The sequence below is a fragment of the Heliangelus exortis genome, chromosome 18, assembly GCF_036169615.1.
Source record: "Heliangelus exortis chromosome 18, bHelExo1.hap1, whole genome shotgun sequence".
Classification (NCBI taxonomy): domain Eukaryota; kingdom Metazoa; phylum Chordata; class Aves; order Apodiformes; family Trochilidae; genus Heliangelus; species Heliangelus exortis.
Genome location: NC_092439.1, coordinates 9,922,191 through 9,939,634, shown reverse-complemented (window position 1 = coordinate 9,939,634; position 17,444 = coordinate 9,922,191). Strand labels below are relative to the sequence as shown.

General features: G+C 46.1%; 1 protein-coding gene across 4 annotated transcripts in view; it reads right to left on the bottom strand.

Moving 5' to 3' along the window:
- Positions 1-8,563: 8,563 nt before the first annotated feature.
- Positions 8,564-17,444, bottom strand: part of LMO1 (LIM domain only 1) — a 62,684-nt gene continuing 53,803 nt past the window's right edge. For all 4 annotated transcript variants that reach the window (XM_071761791.1, XM_071761789.1, XM_071761790.1 and 1 more), the window contains 2 exons: positions 13,758-13,883; positions 8,564-8,997 (listed from right to left, as the gene is read on the bottom strand). In XM_071761791.1, coding sequence (XP_071617892.1) covers positions 8,892-8,997; positions 13,758-13,883 — 232 coding nt within the window. In that variant the 3' untranslated portion in view covers positions 8,564-8,891. The remainder of the gene's footprint in view (positions 8,998-13,757; positions 13,884-17,444) is intronic.

Sequence of the window (17,444 nt, the reverse complement as noted above, 5' to 3'; positions counted from 1 at the left end):
GCATCCCAAAATGATTCACAGCAGATGACAGGCTCTGCATGAAAATCGGGGCAGTTTATGCCCTCCCGCAAGCCACGGCGCGGGTCGTTCCGCTGCCTGGACCACACCCAGGAAAATTTAATTATCCACAAAATGGCATCGTTGCACTTCATCCTGGAGAACGTGTAATCAAAACAAGGTAAATACAGGCAACGACTGATACAGGCAGAGCCAGGGAAGAGGCTGATGTGGATTAAAATGCTAAAAGAAGGTTGAGCAAAAAACCAGCTCAAATTGAAGATGCTTGGGTACTTGGGAGGAGAGGGGAAAATGCAAGGAGGAAGCAAGGGGGTGGGTGGAAACTGGTGGCACAGGGAACAGAAGCTACTACAGAGGAGCAAAGAGCTGACCCAAGACTCAGGAGATGGGACAAATAGAGTGACTTGAAGGGAAACGAGCTGATTTGCATCAGTTCAGGATCTGCCCTGGTGCATTTCCACAAACAAGCAAGAAACGACAAAAACCCCAGAAGCAGTTACAGAAGTTTGTTGGCCAAGCACGTCCCCTGAGCTGTGGTCAGGAAAAGCTTCATTAAATAATGGGGAGGAAATCCCCAGCAAAAGGGTATGGTTCAGCTTGTGCCCCTGCCCTGCAGCCCAGGTCCCCAGAGGGAGGGGGAAGTTTTGTGGGAGCCCTGGGGCTGACCTGGGGCTGCAGGGTGCAGGCAGGAGAGGGGGGCTCATCCTGGCTCATGGGGAGTTTTGGTACCACAGTGAGTGTGGCCAAGAGGGTCCAGCACCCGGACCCTGCTGGCAAGGAAAACCACTCATGGTCAGGCAGTAACTTGTGGTGAGTCCCACTGCAGGGCACTGTCTGTGGCTGTGGTGGCCAGGAGGACACTGTCACCAGGGCATCTTGCCTTCATGCCACTGCTACCCCAGCTGCCCCAGCAAGGATTTAGCACGTACCCACACACACTGGGGAGCCTCTCCAATGGTCCAGGGAGGCTCACAGAGGGGTAGTCAGGGTTTTGATCAAGTTCAAGGTTGGTGCTTAGCAGTTCTTCAGGATTCCAAACTTCATCATTTTAGCTAGAGATGTAACAATCATTCAGCTGTTTCTAAAATGGGCTCTGCAAGAAGAGGACTAATTAGAATGCTCATTCTTTAAAAGCCAAAATAATATTATTTGGGGGTGAATTAAATCATAGGAGTAAGGAGCTATGAAAGAATAAAACTGTGGGGTTAAGCAGCATGTGGCTCAGAGCTTGGCTTTCCCAGCTCCTGGTTGAACCTTCTGAAACAGGTCCTCCAGAAAGCAGGGGAAGCAGCACAAGCAAGCAACATCAGCCCCACCAGAGGCATCAAGCATCTGTAAAAGCAAAAGAAACCATCACTATTTGTGCACAAGGACATACTGTAGTGACAGTGCAGCATACAACCTGTATCACCCAGCAGGTCATGGTACATTGGAAAATGACTCTCTAGGCATTATTTCAGGTCAGACACCCCAAAAATCAAAGCATCCCACCCCATGATTAATCACATCCCACATGACTAATAGCATAAAAGCTATTACTTTGATTCCTTTTTTACTTTATTTTTTCCCATAAGCAAACAGACAACTCATGCCATATGAGAAATAAATTTTTCTTTCTCATTTTCCTCCTGTCTGTAGAACATTTATAAAGTGGAAAAGCCAGCGGCAAAGTATGTCAGAATTGTCTTTTAAGGGGTTAACATTTGTAAGATGAATGCTGTGAGAAGTTTTTTTAATTAAAAAATATATTTCTGGAGCAAAAACACAAGCAATAGAGTGTTTGCCTGTTGGGAGCCTTGTTTTGTGACGTGGTATGAATAACCAACTGACAATCTGGTTTTTTTGTGTTTTGTTTTCTCTTCACATGGGCAATGGCCACGAGCCAGCCAACTTTATTGTCCTTGAAATGTCATGATTTTGAGTATGCACAGAATTCCTAACTGCCCAAATTACTGCATAACATCCCTTTTTATTATATGGCAACAACGTGATCCTGGGCTCAAAGACTTACTAGTTAAGAAGATTATGCGTTTTCCTTTTTCTGTTTTGTTAAAGTGCCAAGTCTTGCATTTTTGGCATCTTCTAAAGAATAAAATGTCTTCTGAAATATTCTCTCAGAGCACAGAAGTTACCTCAGAGGAGCTCGGCAATGGAGGGCTTTTCAGTACTTTCCCATTTGCTCAGAAGTTCAGAAGCATTTCTTTTCCTCAAAAGCTTCCAATTTTTGCTTCTTTGTGTGTATTGACAGCAAAAAAAAAAAAAAAAAAAAAAAAAAAAAAAAAATGTCCTTCATAAGTTTGCTTTGCTTTGCTTTACTGATAATTTGTTTCTCTCTGTTTTGTTTTGTTTTTTTTTTCCCTTCCCTAGTGCTGAACATTTGCACTGTGAGCAGGAGCACTCTGGTTGTGGGCAGGGGACAGGCAGGCATCCCCACCTCTCCTTGCCTGCACCCATGGGTGCATCACAGAATTACCTTGGTTGGAAAAGACATTGACAAGTCCTTAACTAAACCAGATCCCTAAGTGCTATATCTAGATGACTCTTAAATACCTCCAGGAATAGTGACTCCATCACTTCCCTGGGCAGCTTGATCAACCTTTTGGTGAAGAGATTCTTAACGTCCAATATAAACCTCCCCTGGTGCAACTTGAGGCAATTACCTCTTGTCCTATCACTTGTAAGTTCATTGAACAGATTCCCACCTCTTTACAACCTCCTTTAAGGTAGCTGTAGAGAGTGATAAGGTCTCCCATCAGCCTCCTTTTCTCCAGGCTAAGCAACCCCAGCTCCTTCAGCTTCTCCTCACCAGACTCACGTGTCAAACCCTTTCTCAGCTTTGTTGCCCTTCTTTGGACACTCTCCAGGAGCTCAATGTCTGTAGTGAGGGGGCTCAAAACTGACCACAACACTCCAGGTGCAGCCTCACCAGTGTCTAGTTCAGGAGTAGATCAGCTCCTGCTGGCCTGCTGGCCCCAAAGGCAAGATAGACAACATCCACAGCCCTCCCCTCATCCCCCCATCCACTGTCCTGCAAAATACCTGTACTGGGGGTGTGCCCTGTGGGGGTCACACAGCTGTACCAGGAGAACCACCATGTTGGTTACAGCCAGATTCAGCTCCAGCACAAGTGGGAAGCAACTCCTGTGGGAGATGGGTCTGCTGAGAGCAGGGCAGTGCTTGCTCCTGTAGGTCTGGCTCCCAGTAAGCAAGGGACACAGCATGCCCAGAGTGTGCTGGTGTGTGTCACCCCAGCCCTGGGCTTCAGCACAAGAGCCAGTGTGACTTTTTGGAGCTGCTTTTGCTGCCCTTCTTCTCCCCTGGTTTGTGCTTCCCAAGAAGGGCTTTTAAATATGTTTTCACCAGCTGACATTTAAGTATGAATAACCAACTATTATGCATGCACTAAATATTCATGTTTTACAGCACTGCCATTACACTGAGGAATTATTTATGAGGCTGCTGCTCCCCACCAGTGTGTGGGGACACAAAGTGGCATGGCCAGCAGCAGCCCCTGGGCCTGCCGGGGCAGCCTCAGCTCAGCAGTGACTCTGACATTTCTTTCTTGCCTAAAGCTGGGGTTTGCCAGAGCCTCCTCTGGGGTACAGAGGCAAAGCAAACAGCTCTGGAGGATGTGGTGTCCTGAAGTTTTGTGTTCCCCTTGGGTCACCTTTCCCTCTCCTCTGCAGAAGAAAGAACATTACTTCAGCCCCCCAGGGTTCCTGGCACTGCACCATGTGTGCTACAGAGACAAGGTTCTTTGCTCTATCTCTGGCCTGTGTTTGGCAAGAATTTAAGAAAAGTTAATAAAAAAAAAAATCATGACAGACAAAGATATGCTTTTTTCTGCAAATCAAACCACAAAGAGAAGTCCCACCCTCTGCACTAGTTAACTTTTAATATTGTAGTGGGATTATTAGGATGAGAACCGTTGACCATCAAGAGGTTAACTTATGTTAACTGGTAGACAACTGAAAAACCACTCTTAAAAGCCAGTGGTAACAGTGATGTGGTCTCTGTGACTGGCATGGTTTGGAAGTGTGACTGGCAGGATGCTGCAGCATGGCCATTCACATCCTCTGCCCAGCAGCCTCCCGGGGACAGGGTCAGCCCTCCCTACACTGGGATAGACACTGATGACAAAGTGCACAGGGAAATCTCTCAAAGGGTGAAGAGAGCCAGGTGAGCTGCAGAGGAAGAGGCAGATCAGAGGGAACTGGCACTTTCCCTGCCTCAGTGTCCCCACCATATGCAGACACAGGCTGGGGGGCTGCAGGCAGAGCTGCAGGATAAGGCCTGGAGTGAAAGGCTGGTACTGAACAACGTTTTCATTAAATAAAAGCAGTTTTCCATGGCTTCCGCAGGGATGTCAAGATCTTTAAGTAAATGCTTAATTCTATTTAATACCAATAAAGCTATTCGCAAGGTCATTTTATTAGTAAAATTGCCCATAAAAGCTCAGGTTGCATTAGGAATTTTTTTCCAGCAGTATTGACAGTGAGGGCTAAAAGGAGCTGCAAGCTCCATCTTCCCAGAGACTGCCCCTGCCTGCCCAAAGCCTTGGCCAGGGAGGTGTTGCTGGGATGGCCAGGAGAACACATGCAGGTCTGAAAGCCATGGGGCTGTGGTTAGTGCAATGTATTTATATTCGTATTATTCATATCTAAGCTTATACTAACATTTATATTACTTCTGAGATGTTTCAGACTGCTTTTGTGGCAAAATTCATCTCTGATTTGGGCATTTGCCCTTCAGTTGCTCACAATAATCTACCAAGATTCAGTACTTTCAACCAAAGGTTATCCCTTGTTTTGGTCCACCTCTCCTGCTTCTCCAGGACCCAACTCTGCTCCCAGCCAACACTGCTCTTCCTCCAGCCCTGCATTATCTCAGACCTTCACTAAAAACCTTCTTCAGCCTCACAAAGCAGCCTCCCTGCCAGGCATCTCAGCCTGGCCAGAGTCGTCCTTGGCATCCTTGGGGGTTTTGCAATTAAAACCAGAATGAGACAGACAGACAGATGGAGTAATCTGGTTCCTGGAAGCCAACATCCCTAAATCAAGCTGTGCAAACTGAGGCTCCCTCCAAAGTCAGAGCCACACTCACACACAACCCCATCCTCCTCCATTTGGAAGTAAGGTACCAGGCCCTGCCAGGATGGCAGGGAGACCTCAGTGAGTCCTGGTGTGGGAGCACCCCCTAAAACCCTGAGGAACCTACTGGTGTTGCAGATGTCTGCTACTGTGCCCACGTGTCTGCTGATTTCTATACTACAGCCATTTCCTGTACATGTTTGCCACCAGGGAAAACCACTGTCTACGACTCAGCTGTATTCCTGGAAGAGCAGCAGTGGTATTTGTGCTACTCTGAATATTGCATTTCCAGGACTTACTCTATGGCTTTCAACATCCTCCTCCCAATTCCCCACATCCCCAGCCCACCCCCACCCCCACCCCCAGCCAATTAGTGAAAATTTCTTTTTGGGGCGAGGGGCCCCTCCTCTGGGTGACAACATCACCCCGAGATTCAGGCAAACTGGGATCCATCCCTTCTTGGCACTGGGAAGCAGAGTTCCCAAGCAGTGACAGAGGGATGGAATGCAAATACAGCATTTCTTGTAAAGTAAATTAAGCTAACAACAAGGTAACAAACCACTGTTAATATTAGATTAACTTGTTTGGCAAGATATGAAATCAGGCGAGCTGGATTGCTGATAGCTGAGTGCTCAATAGTGCTAATGCTGCTCAGGGAAGTAGAACATCCCTCTGAAAGACAGAGGCACACACCAAAAAAGATATTAAATTAAGACTGCAGGAAAAGCCAGAATCTGTGCAGCAATTACACCAGCATTGAAGATGAATGGAGAAGCAGCTTGAGATTTTGATTGCCTTTAAATACTGGCTTCTTTTTAATCTCAAAATCAGACTGTGCTGTGATCAGCTATTAGTCCCGAGTACAAAAAAAAAAATAATGCAAAAAATAAAAGAGAAAATATCCTATATGTCAACATTTTTTGTATGAACTCAGAAAAGCACTTTGACCTAAGATAAGGAGGCAAATAGCAGGTAATTCAGAAGTTAAAGCCAGTTGTGTGTGCTTGGCAGCTGTCAGCAGCTGGGATAACTTTGGGACCAGTGGAGAATTGGGCAAAGGGGTCACCAGCCACCATGTCCTCAGTGCAGGAGCTGAGGCACAAGCTTAAATGTCATGCTGTATGCCAGTGGTCACTAAACTGATTAAGCAGTGGTTATCTTTAGCAGTAAAAAGGCTATCTGCTAATACTAAATTATTAGAGTCTAAAATGCCATTTACTCTGCTCTGATTCCTTGAATGAATATTTATGCCAAGTGATGACTATAACACCATCAAAAGGTTTCCGTGCTCTGCTCTGTAGAGTGGAAGTGATTATTCAACAGCAGGTCTGCACTCCAGCACTTGTTTCTATTAAGCAAATTTGCACCGTTCAGACAGAAATTCATGATTGTGTGGTTCACCTGGGAGTTATATTTTTAAAGAAATTTCACTTCAAATGCTCTCCAGGATGTGGACTGTGGCAGCTGGGCCTTGTCCACAAACACAGAAAAGGGGGATACAGGTTATGCACAATTTCTCCCTTCTATTTTAAAAAAATATATGACATGACAACTGGTCATATGCTGCGACCCACTCCTTACCAAGCAGCTGTGCCCTGTCCCAGGCTTTCATCCCACCCACCAGCCAAGGCTTTTGCATGAAACAACAACATGAAATTCCTCCTTAGATGTAAGGAATCAGCTCTACAGCCATGGTGCCAAATCAGGAGCCCATCAAAAATAAAGCCCGTGCACCCCGGTGAGAGAGAACTGCCCACATTTCACAGCAAGGAGAAGTGCAAGGAGGCAATGAGGTGCCCAAGTGTCATCACACATGTGTCACCATCCAAGGTGGTGACTGACCCACCTGCTGGACCTTGTGTAGTGTCCACGGTGAGAAGGGAAGTGATTCCTTTGTGGTGCTGGCCAGCATGACCCAGCCTGACCCCTGATCTCCAGCTGGAGCATGCAGGGCTCAGCTCCCCAGTCCTGGAGGCAGAGGTGCTCTTCATAGGGGTTGTCTGCCATACTACACCACCTTGATGTTTGCCCATTCTTCTGGTAACATTCCCTGTGACCACTGGATCTCTGCGTGCTCCTTCAGTATTCCCAATGTGGCTGCCTGCAATAAAAAGCCTCTACAAAAAGAGCATCAACTCTACAGATTGTCAAAAGACAACACCCACCCTCTCCTCAATAAGCTCTTAAACATAATAGCAATTAAACCACCACCTATCATCCATAGGTGACTATAGGTGGCTTTTTAATTGCTATTTCATTTTTATGGGAATAAAAGACCCACACGTATTATAAAGGGTCTCTCAACCCATAACATCTGTTCATGGAAAAAAAAACAAACAGTCAATCCACATGGCTGAGGTAGCTTCATATGACAGGTACTATTTTAAAGCATTCAGAGTGTTTGGTGCTATTTTGTTTCTGTTTAACTATTATTCAGTAAGATGTATATAAAAGCATTTCATGCAACAGGCAGAGCAGCACCAAGCTGCACTACACGTGGCATTTGCAATTCAGAGAACACACACATGACCCAGGACCAGTAACTGATTAAGTCACCTCAGAAAAAAGTACTCGGTGCCCATTTATTATAGGAAAGTGTTATAAATCTATGAAAAAGCAAGACAACAAAATAAATAGAATTGCAGCCATCCTTTACAGCTACTGGTGTACTGTATTAAGGTGACGCTCACAGTACAAAGAAATGTGTTTGGTACAGTCCAGTGGGTTTCACATGAATTGCATAACCTTGAAAATCATTGCAGAAAGCATCACAGCAGGAATACAGTTCAGAGCTTTTCTACAGTAGATGCTTCAAATCCGACCACTTTTTTTACGTGGCAGGTCAAAGCACCTGGCACAGAGCAAGGAAAAGGGATGCTGCATCAGAGCCTCGTGGTGTTCAATCCCTGACATCAGCTCTCACAGCAGCTCAGACCTGGACAACCAACGCTCTGCAGGAACCCCCCACTGCCTATCAAAGCCTTGAAATTAATATTTTGACCAATTCCTGGTCATCTGCTGGAACGGCTGGAGGCAGCCAGTTCCTTTCAGCCCAGTCACTGTATCAGCCAGGCAACAAGTGCTCCTGGCCATGGAAACACAGATGTGAAAAGTGAGATGCCTCTCAGCCATCAAACCAGCCCTGCACATCAGCCTGGGTGGGACCTGACCAGCAACACCATCACTTCCCAGACATCACCCATCCACACCTTGATTCCTCCCATTGTACTGCACAGCTAACCTGGACACAAGTTTCTGCACAGTTCAAGCAGAGAGGTCCAACTCTGCAGCAACATTTCTTCCCTCAGTTTGTGTGTGGGAACTTCCACCTCTGTTTCCATCCAAGTAGCTTCCAGGGACCTGGGTATTTATTTCTCATCGTCTGCTCAACATCGAGCACAAGGACCTACAGGCTTTCACCACACGGGGAACAAACCACAGCTAAGATGACCAGGAAACATTCATAATTTTTAATTCACACCAGTAATAAAATTGCATTACATTTTTCATAAAATAAATGTTCCAGTTTATATACAGAAAACAGACTGTACAGAGCCCTCCCCCAGACCCCAAAAAACTCACAAACATACAGGCAATGCAGTGCTCAGCTAAGCAGGCACAACTGTACATCTAAAATTGTAACTGCTTTGTGTTGGGGGGAAAAGTACTACAATGTATATAGTCCTCTCTGGACCAAGAATTAAAAAAATATTGCAGGCAAGCTGACAGGCGTCCTGGCTGCTGGCACGGCCCAGCGCCCATCCCACAGTGCTCCAGGGTTTGTTATTGAACCTGCGACTCGAAGCTCCCGTTCAGCTGCCCTTCCTCATAGTCCATCTGACACAAGATCATGTTGTTCTTGAGGAAAAATTTGTCTCCCACACAGAACCTGGAAGATAAAAATAATTAATGGTGACGTATGAAGCGAGGTGGTCACAGAGGGGGGGAGTCTGAGGCAGAGCTGGGGCTTGAGGGCATCTCTAGGAACCAGGGTTTGATTCCTGGTGCTGCTGGTGAGGTGGAACCCAGGATATCCCACGGGTCTCACCCAGCTCCCCATCCCCACACACTCCTGGGGTTTTGCAGTCCCTTTCCTGGAGCCCAGCTCCCAGGATGTGTTTGTAGGAAGCAGGCCCCAGCCACCGCCATTTCCCACACCAGCTCCCCATCCCCACACACTCCTGGGGTTTTGCAGTCCCTTTCCTGGAGCCCAGCTCCCAGGATGTGTTTGTAGGAAGCAGGCCCCAGCCACCGCCATTTCCCACACCAGCAGCTGGAGGAGGATGGGAGCAGGGAAGGATTTCTCCCTGCAGCAGACAAGGCCCTGCAAGAGGGAAATCAAACGGGCGGTATCACACAGAGACTATTTGAAGTTTTTGCTGGCATCCACGTTTTCATGGTTCCCTCGGGTGCAGCAGTATTTACACTAATTTCCAGGCAAGGACTGGCTATTAAGTCCTTCCTCACCCCCTTGTGTACAGTGCAGAACAACAAATAGAAATTTCCTGGTGGCTGGACTCCTAACCTTTATCTTCATTGAGCGAAGGGCACTGCTCTCTATATACCATGTAAATTGTTCTGTTTGTATTGAAGTTGACAGAGAGGCTTGTGATATTTAACAATTTTATTTGACCATTAAGGTCAAAAAAGTTCCACATATAAGATCTGAGAGGTGTGAACTGACAGCCAATAGCTTTTTCCACCTTCCCTGCTTGTTTAAGAATCAGAAGCTAATCTTTACTTCTTAAGATAACAAATAATGCTCTTTGCACCCAATTCAGGGGCTGGTTTTATTCCATCACACTAGTGGGGCAGTGACAGACCAGAGCACAGGGCTGTGCCACCCTGCCCCAAATGCCAATTCTTAAATCAGACCCAGGTCCCCAAAGTGGAGGCACCGCTGAACCCAGAGGGATGAATGGGCAGGTACCACCCTCTGGTGACGCTGAGTATTAACTGGGCTTTGAAGGAAGATCAGTGGAGATGACCCCATCCTCAGAAGATACAGCAGACCTCAAATACTCAAATATCCATTTCCTCTGCTCCCAAGCAGAGCTTTGGCAGGGACATTGCCTTGTCCGTGTCTAAAATGCTTTCTAGATTTGTGACTCAAGCATCTCCGGGCAGAGCTTCTCCATAAAACGGAATACTCTCTGATACAAGAACAGAACTGGTCATTTTAGAACTCCTTTATAAGTTTAACAAGGGCACAGGTTTTCTCCAACTGAACAGCTGCAAATAAGCTGATGAATTGGTCAAGTCAATACAGAAAGAACTGGGCACTGGTTCTCACTTTATAAGATTTCACTGGAGACCTTCCATCTTCTTTCCTCTCTGACATATGCTTTAGTAGTTCTGAAATCCAAACTTTTGTATATTAAAAAGCTAAAAATTAATCTAAATTAACAGTTTTTATGCTAAAAATTGTGCTGCACACTCTCCTTACCACTACTTTCCCCACCTTTCCTCACTATAAATAACAGACACAGCTGCCTGCTTTTGCTACGTATCCCTACCTTATGTACAATATGAATCTCCAGGAAGAGAAATGCAAAAATTACTTTTACCACCAGCATCACCAACAGCTATCTCTTGCCTGACCTGGTTTGGGCCAACGAGGATCTGTATGAGCACATGGAAACTAAAATGCACAGGAGGGGTACCCTGAGACCCTGTGAAGTTTTGGGAGAAGGGCTTTGCTTCACTGGAAAGGTGATTATTTCTTTTTCTCCACCAGTCCTGCAAACCCAGCAGCAAGCTGGGATCTCCTCAGCTTATGCATCACAACTAGAAAAAGAGGATTTAACAGGGAAAATTCAAACCCAGTTTCACCTGCCCTAGCTCTTAGCTCCCTGAAGAGCATCACATGGGGCAGCACCGCCAGCCCCCACCCTTGGAGCAGGTCTGCAGCAGAGCCCGGCTGCCTGATCAAGTTCCAGCTGGCAGCAACGAGAAGCAGGCACTAAACCTATCCTGCCATTTCTACAGAGTGATTTTCTTCCAAGCAAAACCACATTTTAGATAACAGCAAGCCAAGCAGCTGGATTTACTGAAGCCCTTGTAATACTCATCTATTAGCCAGTTACAGTGGTGACCAACTTTTATTCAGCATTGTGACAAGCAGTGTTGAGCTTACTAAAGCACAGCAGACCGAAGTATTGCAGGACTTGCTGCAAATCTCATGTTTTGGAGAATGAAGCTAATGAAAACACTTCCCACTTGGCAAAAATATTATGACATTTTGCTCAGTTGGATTACACTCTACACAGGCACAGACTAGCTACAGGGGGACAAGTCAGTGGGAAGAGAACTAGGGAAAAGTCATCATAATCAAAACTTTTCACAGCTAGAGAACAAGCTGGCATTCCAGGCGAGGTTTCCAATTCATAACTAGTCTTGGCATCTACTGCAATTTTGACTTCAGGGTTACTTAAACTCACTGTTCTCAGCTCAGCTTCCATTGTCATCTGTAGAGGAGCACTTCCATTCTGCCCTTTCAGGCCAAAAGCTCTAGAGGGTAAGTCATAAAACTTTGTAGACTGATCTCAGCCAAAAATAATGATCTACATGGAGCTGCATGCTCAGCCCATCTTTCAGAAACATTTCAGCTCTCCTCAAACTGGGCAAATCCCTCCTGCATCAAAGCACGACTCTGCCAGGGCAGGGGGATTACCTGCACCTCCCTGCCAGGCACTGACAGCACATGGAGGTTATTTTAAGGGCAGAGCAGGACTGTTCTTTGCACTGAATGCAGTAACAGCATGAGCAGTCACAGAGAGGAGGGAGGGAGGCAATCGTCATTGCAATAAAGGGTGAAATTTAAAAGAAATTCCTGAAAATAAAAACTGGGCCATACCAGGCTTTTCTGTGAGAGAAGCTACAGTAAAGTAGGAATGTGATGACAAATACTGATCCGAGAGACTCCAAGATCAGCCCTGAGCTGTGACTCTCCTCTGCCACAACAGACATCCGAGATGCTTTAGCTCTAGTGTTGGTGTGGAACCTGGGAGCATCCCTCTCCTCCCGGCCTTCATCAGCAGGGTGCAGAAAGCTGAGCCTGAGGGCTGATCCTGGCAGCACCCGGCAACACTTCCAAGTTCAGACACGAACCCCACAGACATCCCGGAACTGCAGCTGTGAGAGGACAGCCCGGCCCCGGGGAGGGAACGTGTTAGCCCTACAAACAGCCACAAGCTGCCCATCGGGAATCACGGCTGCTGAAAGCAGCGTGCCCAAGAGTGGGAAAACAAGGCTGGGCAGCTGGAAGATACCTCAGAGGTTCCGGGAAGGAGCCCGGAGCCACTAGATGTCACTGCCGCCGCGGCGCTGCCACCGCGCCGGGGGATGCTGCCAATATTAATTGGAGTTTTCTACCTCGAACAAACACCGCCTCCACCTTCCATAACAGGATCCAGTGAAGCCACCTGAGCCACAAACTGCTCGCCCGATTCTCTTCCTGCACGCTCTGGCACCAACCAGCTGCAAAACCATTCAGCTCCACGAACTGAGCTACGGTCAGAGGGCATGGAAGGAGCATCCCAGCTGGAATGGGCTCCTAAGGTAAGTGTGAAAGCTGGCAGGGGTTTGCACACACACACACACACCCGGTATGGCTACTCCATTGGAGAATCCGCTGTGATTCTGGTTTTAGGACAAGAGAGTGATGATTTTTTAAGTCAGTCATTCAACCTAACCTTTACAGAATCAGGTTCTCTATCTTCCCACAAGTTTCATCATCTCTTTCCCATCACTCTCTCTCACAGCTTCACACAGGAAGCTTCATAGTTTTGTCTTTGGGAAACGCAACCACAAATCCGGAACAGGAACCCCAGGACAGCCCTTGGGCTCTGGGCAGTCACTGCAGCTCAATTAAACAAGCAAGAGGAACAATTACTTTCAGGCCTGTCTGGGAGATGGACTGACAGACGCATCAGAAGGTGACACTGTGTCACATTAGCTCTGTGGGTTTCCATTCTGCTTACAGTCACTGACAAACAGGGTAGATTTTTCACAGCCCTTCCAAATTTGGCTAGCTACAGGTAGCCCAGGGGAAAACTTTGTGTGCGATTCTTTCTTAACCTCCCTGACATGCATTTTCCACTTCATAAAACCCAGCAGAAATACACAAGCCCCACTCAAAATTATACCACCATGGTCCCCATAACACAACAACCAAAGGGTTCCTAGTGTGGAGGAACTAGTGTGAACTTCACACTAGAGCTTATTTACAGTCTTCCTGCCCCTTCTCTTTCTCCTTTGCGTTCACCATCTCCAGTTTTGAGCCTGTCAAAACCCAAATTTAAACAAAATAACGCCAGTTTGCTACAGGTGGTCCTTTCTCCATCATCTGTGTTCTGCAAAGAGGGTAGATCCTGAAAGGATGCTGAAGCTGTTTGCAGCTGTGCTGCATACAACCATGGCCAGATCTGCTGTCTGTGTGTCCCCCTTTGCCCCGCCAATGCCCACCAGCTCCAAGGGGGTTTGCAGTAAAGGGGCTACAGGTACTTATGTGCATCACCAATAAACCAGCCCAAGCCACACCAGCAGACTGAGTCCCAGACAGGCAGCATGGATCAAACATTCCTCCTGTTTTGCAGGCAAAGGTATAAATTAGTTTTGTGGTTTTATGTATAATAACTGTGTCCTCACCGCTGGTTGCAGAGCTGACAGGCAAAGCAGTCCAAATGGTAAACATTATCTCTGGCCCTCATCACCATCTCAAAGGCAGGGATCAGTTTACTGCAGGCAGCACAATTCCCGGTGGTACCAAAGAGCCTGCCAAAGAAGCACAATCATTAGAAGCCATTTTAATTAAATGGTGGAAGGACTAATTAAGTGTAATTAGCAGTATCAAATACTGTATTGCACCAATAAATAGAAGTTGCAGTCTCTGTTTTGCTGACCAACCAGTGTGCAGGTACTTGGGATAAAACTGCCTGGTGAGCAGGCTCCGATTGTCAAGATGAAACTTCATTTGGTTTGCAAGCCTTGGGCTAATTTGCTGTCTAATGGAGAAAAGCATTAAACACTTAGAGCACTATTTTGGGGCTCACAAGATTTCAGTCAAAACCTATCTGTCTCTCTGCAGTGGTGGGGTAGGTGCTTGGGGCCACCCATCCTCCTCCACATGTGCTTGGCCACAACCTGATGGAGGGATAGGCTGGCAGCCTCTCACAGCAAGACACAGACCTACAAACTTCACCAGCCCTGGCAGGCAGTGATGTAGTATAGCTCAAGAAGAACTTCACTTACCTGCGGTTTAAAACGAAAAAACACAATTTGTCTCACAATGAGCACAACATTTTGTAAGGCATCTTGGAGAGTAAGCCTTCCTCCTTGGCTGTGCCCCCCTCCTCCTTCCTCCATGTCCCTCCCGGGAGCCAGCTAAGCCCTTCCACCGAGGCCTGAACAGCATGCTCAGCCGTTCCACTTCAGCTCCTCAGTCCTCCAGGACAGCCCTTCAGCACTGGAAGCTTTGCCATTTTCATTTTGGCTTTCACTATCTGTCTCCCCAGATGTCTGCTGCTGTTACAGCTCCTGCCAGGGGACTCAAACAAGACTGCAGCATCCTTCCCCCCATCCCCTTCTCCGAGCTGTCCCCGCAGAACTCTGTACACTCCGGGGGCAGCATGGCAATGCCACGACAAAGCCACATGACCCAGCCAGGGTATGAATCAACAGGCCAACAAAACCAAGTTTCACCTGTGGTCAATACACATCTGGTTAGTTACTTTGCTTAGGAGATGATAAAAATCATGTTCTTGGGCTGATGAGCCTCAAGATGTACGGTTCCTGCTCACCATTATCAGCTCCGTGCACGCAACGCGCCGCTGCCTGCAGACAGATTTGGGCTCACGTTTTGTTTCAAGCCATTGGTTCTGGCTGATTCCACAACACAGAGATGAGAAGCATCAGGAAAATCTATAACCAATTTCTATATCTGCAATTTGCCAAGCTGATCAATACTAATTATTACTGGCCAGTAATTGTGAATTAAACCACCCAGCGATGTTATAGAAACCTCCACACAACTCTCCCACTCTGATGCAGTGCTGTGCTACCAATGTCAGCTTGCTCTTCAGCTGCAAAAAAAGGCTACCCTTATTTTCCATTAGAAGTGGTATCAGTGGTCTTTGATTAGGCCTGGTTGGAAAACCCCAAGACTTCCTATGAAGGAACATCGCTACATTTTCACTGAAAGTTAAATGATGCAAACTAAACAGAAAAGTTTGTGCAGGACAGAAAAATCATAAAGGCAGTACCAAAATTTCTTCCCCTGCAACTCCATCATATGAGGGATGAAAGGCAGAATAAAATTCCAGCTATGTAGTTTGCACTGGCAAACTCAGACTACGTAATCATTAACAGGGCAGCCCCTTTCTCCCTGCAAAGTGACTCTGGCTTGCTCTGGCAGGCAGAAAGGGGAGGCAGCTGAACGTGGTGCTTGGCTGCCTAACGCCAGCAGACAGGACTGAAAAAATGTGGGACTGAAAAGCACACAGGTCCCCACCGTGAAGCGCCCTGGCTCTCATTCAGCACCCGCCTGCAAATCAAGCCATTAATACAGACATCCTTCCCACCCTCCCTCCCTCCCCCAACAGAGCTGCCCCTCCTGCAGTACCCCACTAGGACACAGCAAAACTTGACAGCTTTTGCCATTTTCCATAAAACCAGGCATCCATTTTTAGAGTGCCCAAGTCAAAGCAAACTCAAAAAACGAGTCCAATACATTAGCCAGGGAAACTGGAAGGTTAATCCTAGATTTGCTCTCTGCCCAGCACTGCTACATGCACAAGTATAAAATATCCATTATTCATTAGCATCACAGTTGTGTGGAGCTCAATCTAGATTAAACAAAATAAAGGGGCCCCAGACAGCACCATTTGCATTGTTAAGCAGGCGCTTTTCTTCAGCCTTCAAATAGGAGACTTTTCTAAATGGAAATGATGGGGAAATTTGGACAGATGTTCACTTAACTATTTAAACAGTTAGCTTAAGAAACATGAAAAATGTATTTGGCATCGTATTCACCTGTCTCCTTTCAGGGGTTTTGGGGGTAAACCAATTGTTAAACAGCTTTGACTGTTTGCATAAGATCTGAAGCTTATGTTCTGTCCAGCTGAAACCGTGTTGCCTTCTAATGTCTACATAAATGTAGCTTCTAGCTAGTCAGTGTGCTAATCTTTTTCTCTTCTATCAAGTTTCACAGTCTTCCATATCCTCCCTTTTCCAACAGATGAACATTTCACACTTATTCTACCACTTCCTAATTTTAATCTGCTTTTCAGGGAGTGATTTACAGCCCTGTGTACTCAACATGCTTCTAAAAATAAGCTTTAACTTGTAGCCCAGCGAACATGATTTTTTTTTAATCTGCTGGAAGAAAAAGCTAAACGAACATGGATTTTCCTTTTTCTGTTTGCTTGTAAAAAAAATCTGCTACCTCTGCTACCTAGTTACTCAGAAGCTACTTAAGCTGAAAGTTTCAGAAGTGGGGAGCTTAACATTATGGGAAGGGGGAGAGAACACAAGGAACAGGAGGCAAATCTTCCACCCCAAGCCCCATCTGTGGCTAAATTTAAAATAACCCCACATGAACAAACTGATCTGCATTTTGTCCCCCAGACACCTTCATAACAGATGCAATACTCTCTCACACATTCACACACACAAAGTTGAGGCACATCAGAAAAATCTATCAGAAGATGCTCCGCATCTACTTACCAGCTTGGAGCCATTAGCATAAAAGAAGCTGAAAATACAGAAAGGCTTCAGTTTGGAGTTGTTTTGCTGCTTCTAAAAAAAATGTTGGTTTTTTTTTCTTTTGTCTCTCTTTGAAGCTAAAAGGCAACAATTTTTAAATACACATTTATTCCCTCTTATGTAACAGGAAGACCTAGCCAGCTTGTAAATAAGCACAGACTATGCAGATTTAAAATTTAGCACAATTAAACTTTTACCCTGTGGTAGTAATTATGTTTAATGGCTCTTAGCCTGAACTTACCCATATCTATTGTTGTCAGCCAGTCTAAAAGCAGGAGTTTGTCCAAGGACAATTTTCTGTAGTTTATAGGCACACTAAAAACCCTGCTACGTGCTGTTCTCATTGGCCATTGATGTCAGTGTACATAGTAAAAATTAAAGCTAATTGGCATACAGGAGCAGCAGTGAATGCAAATGAATTAATGGGGAAAAAATGGAGTGCTCCTGGAAGCAGTAGGCAACTGTTGAAGGATGCTTTTTAGTTGGTCCTGTCTGGGCTAAAGAGTAGTCTTCTGAAACAAGATCCAGACCTCACCAGCTCCATGAATATACCTGAAGTTAATTCTAATGGTA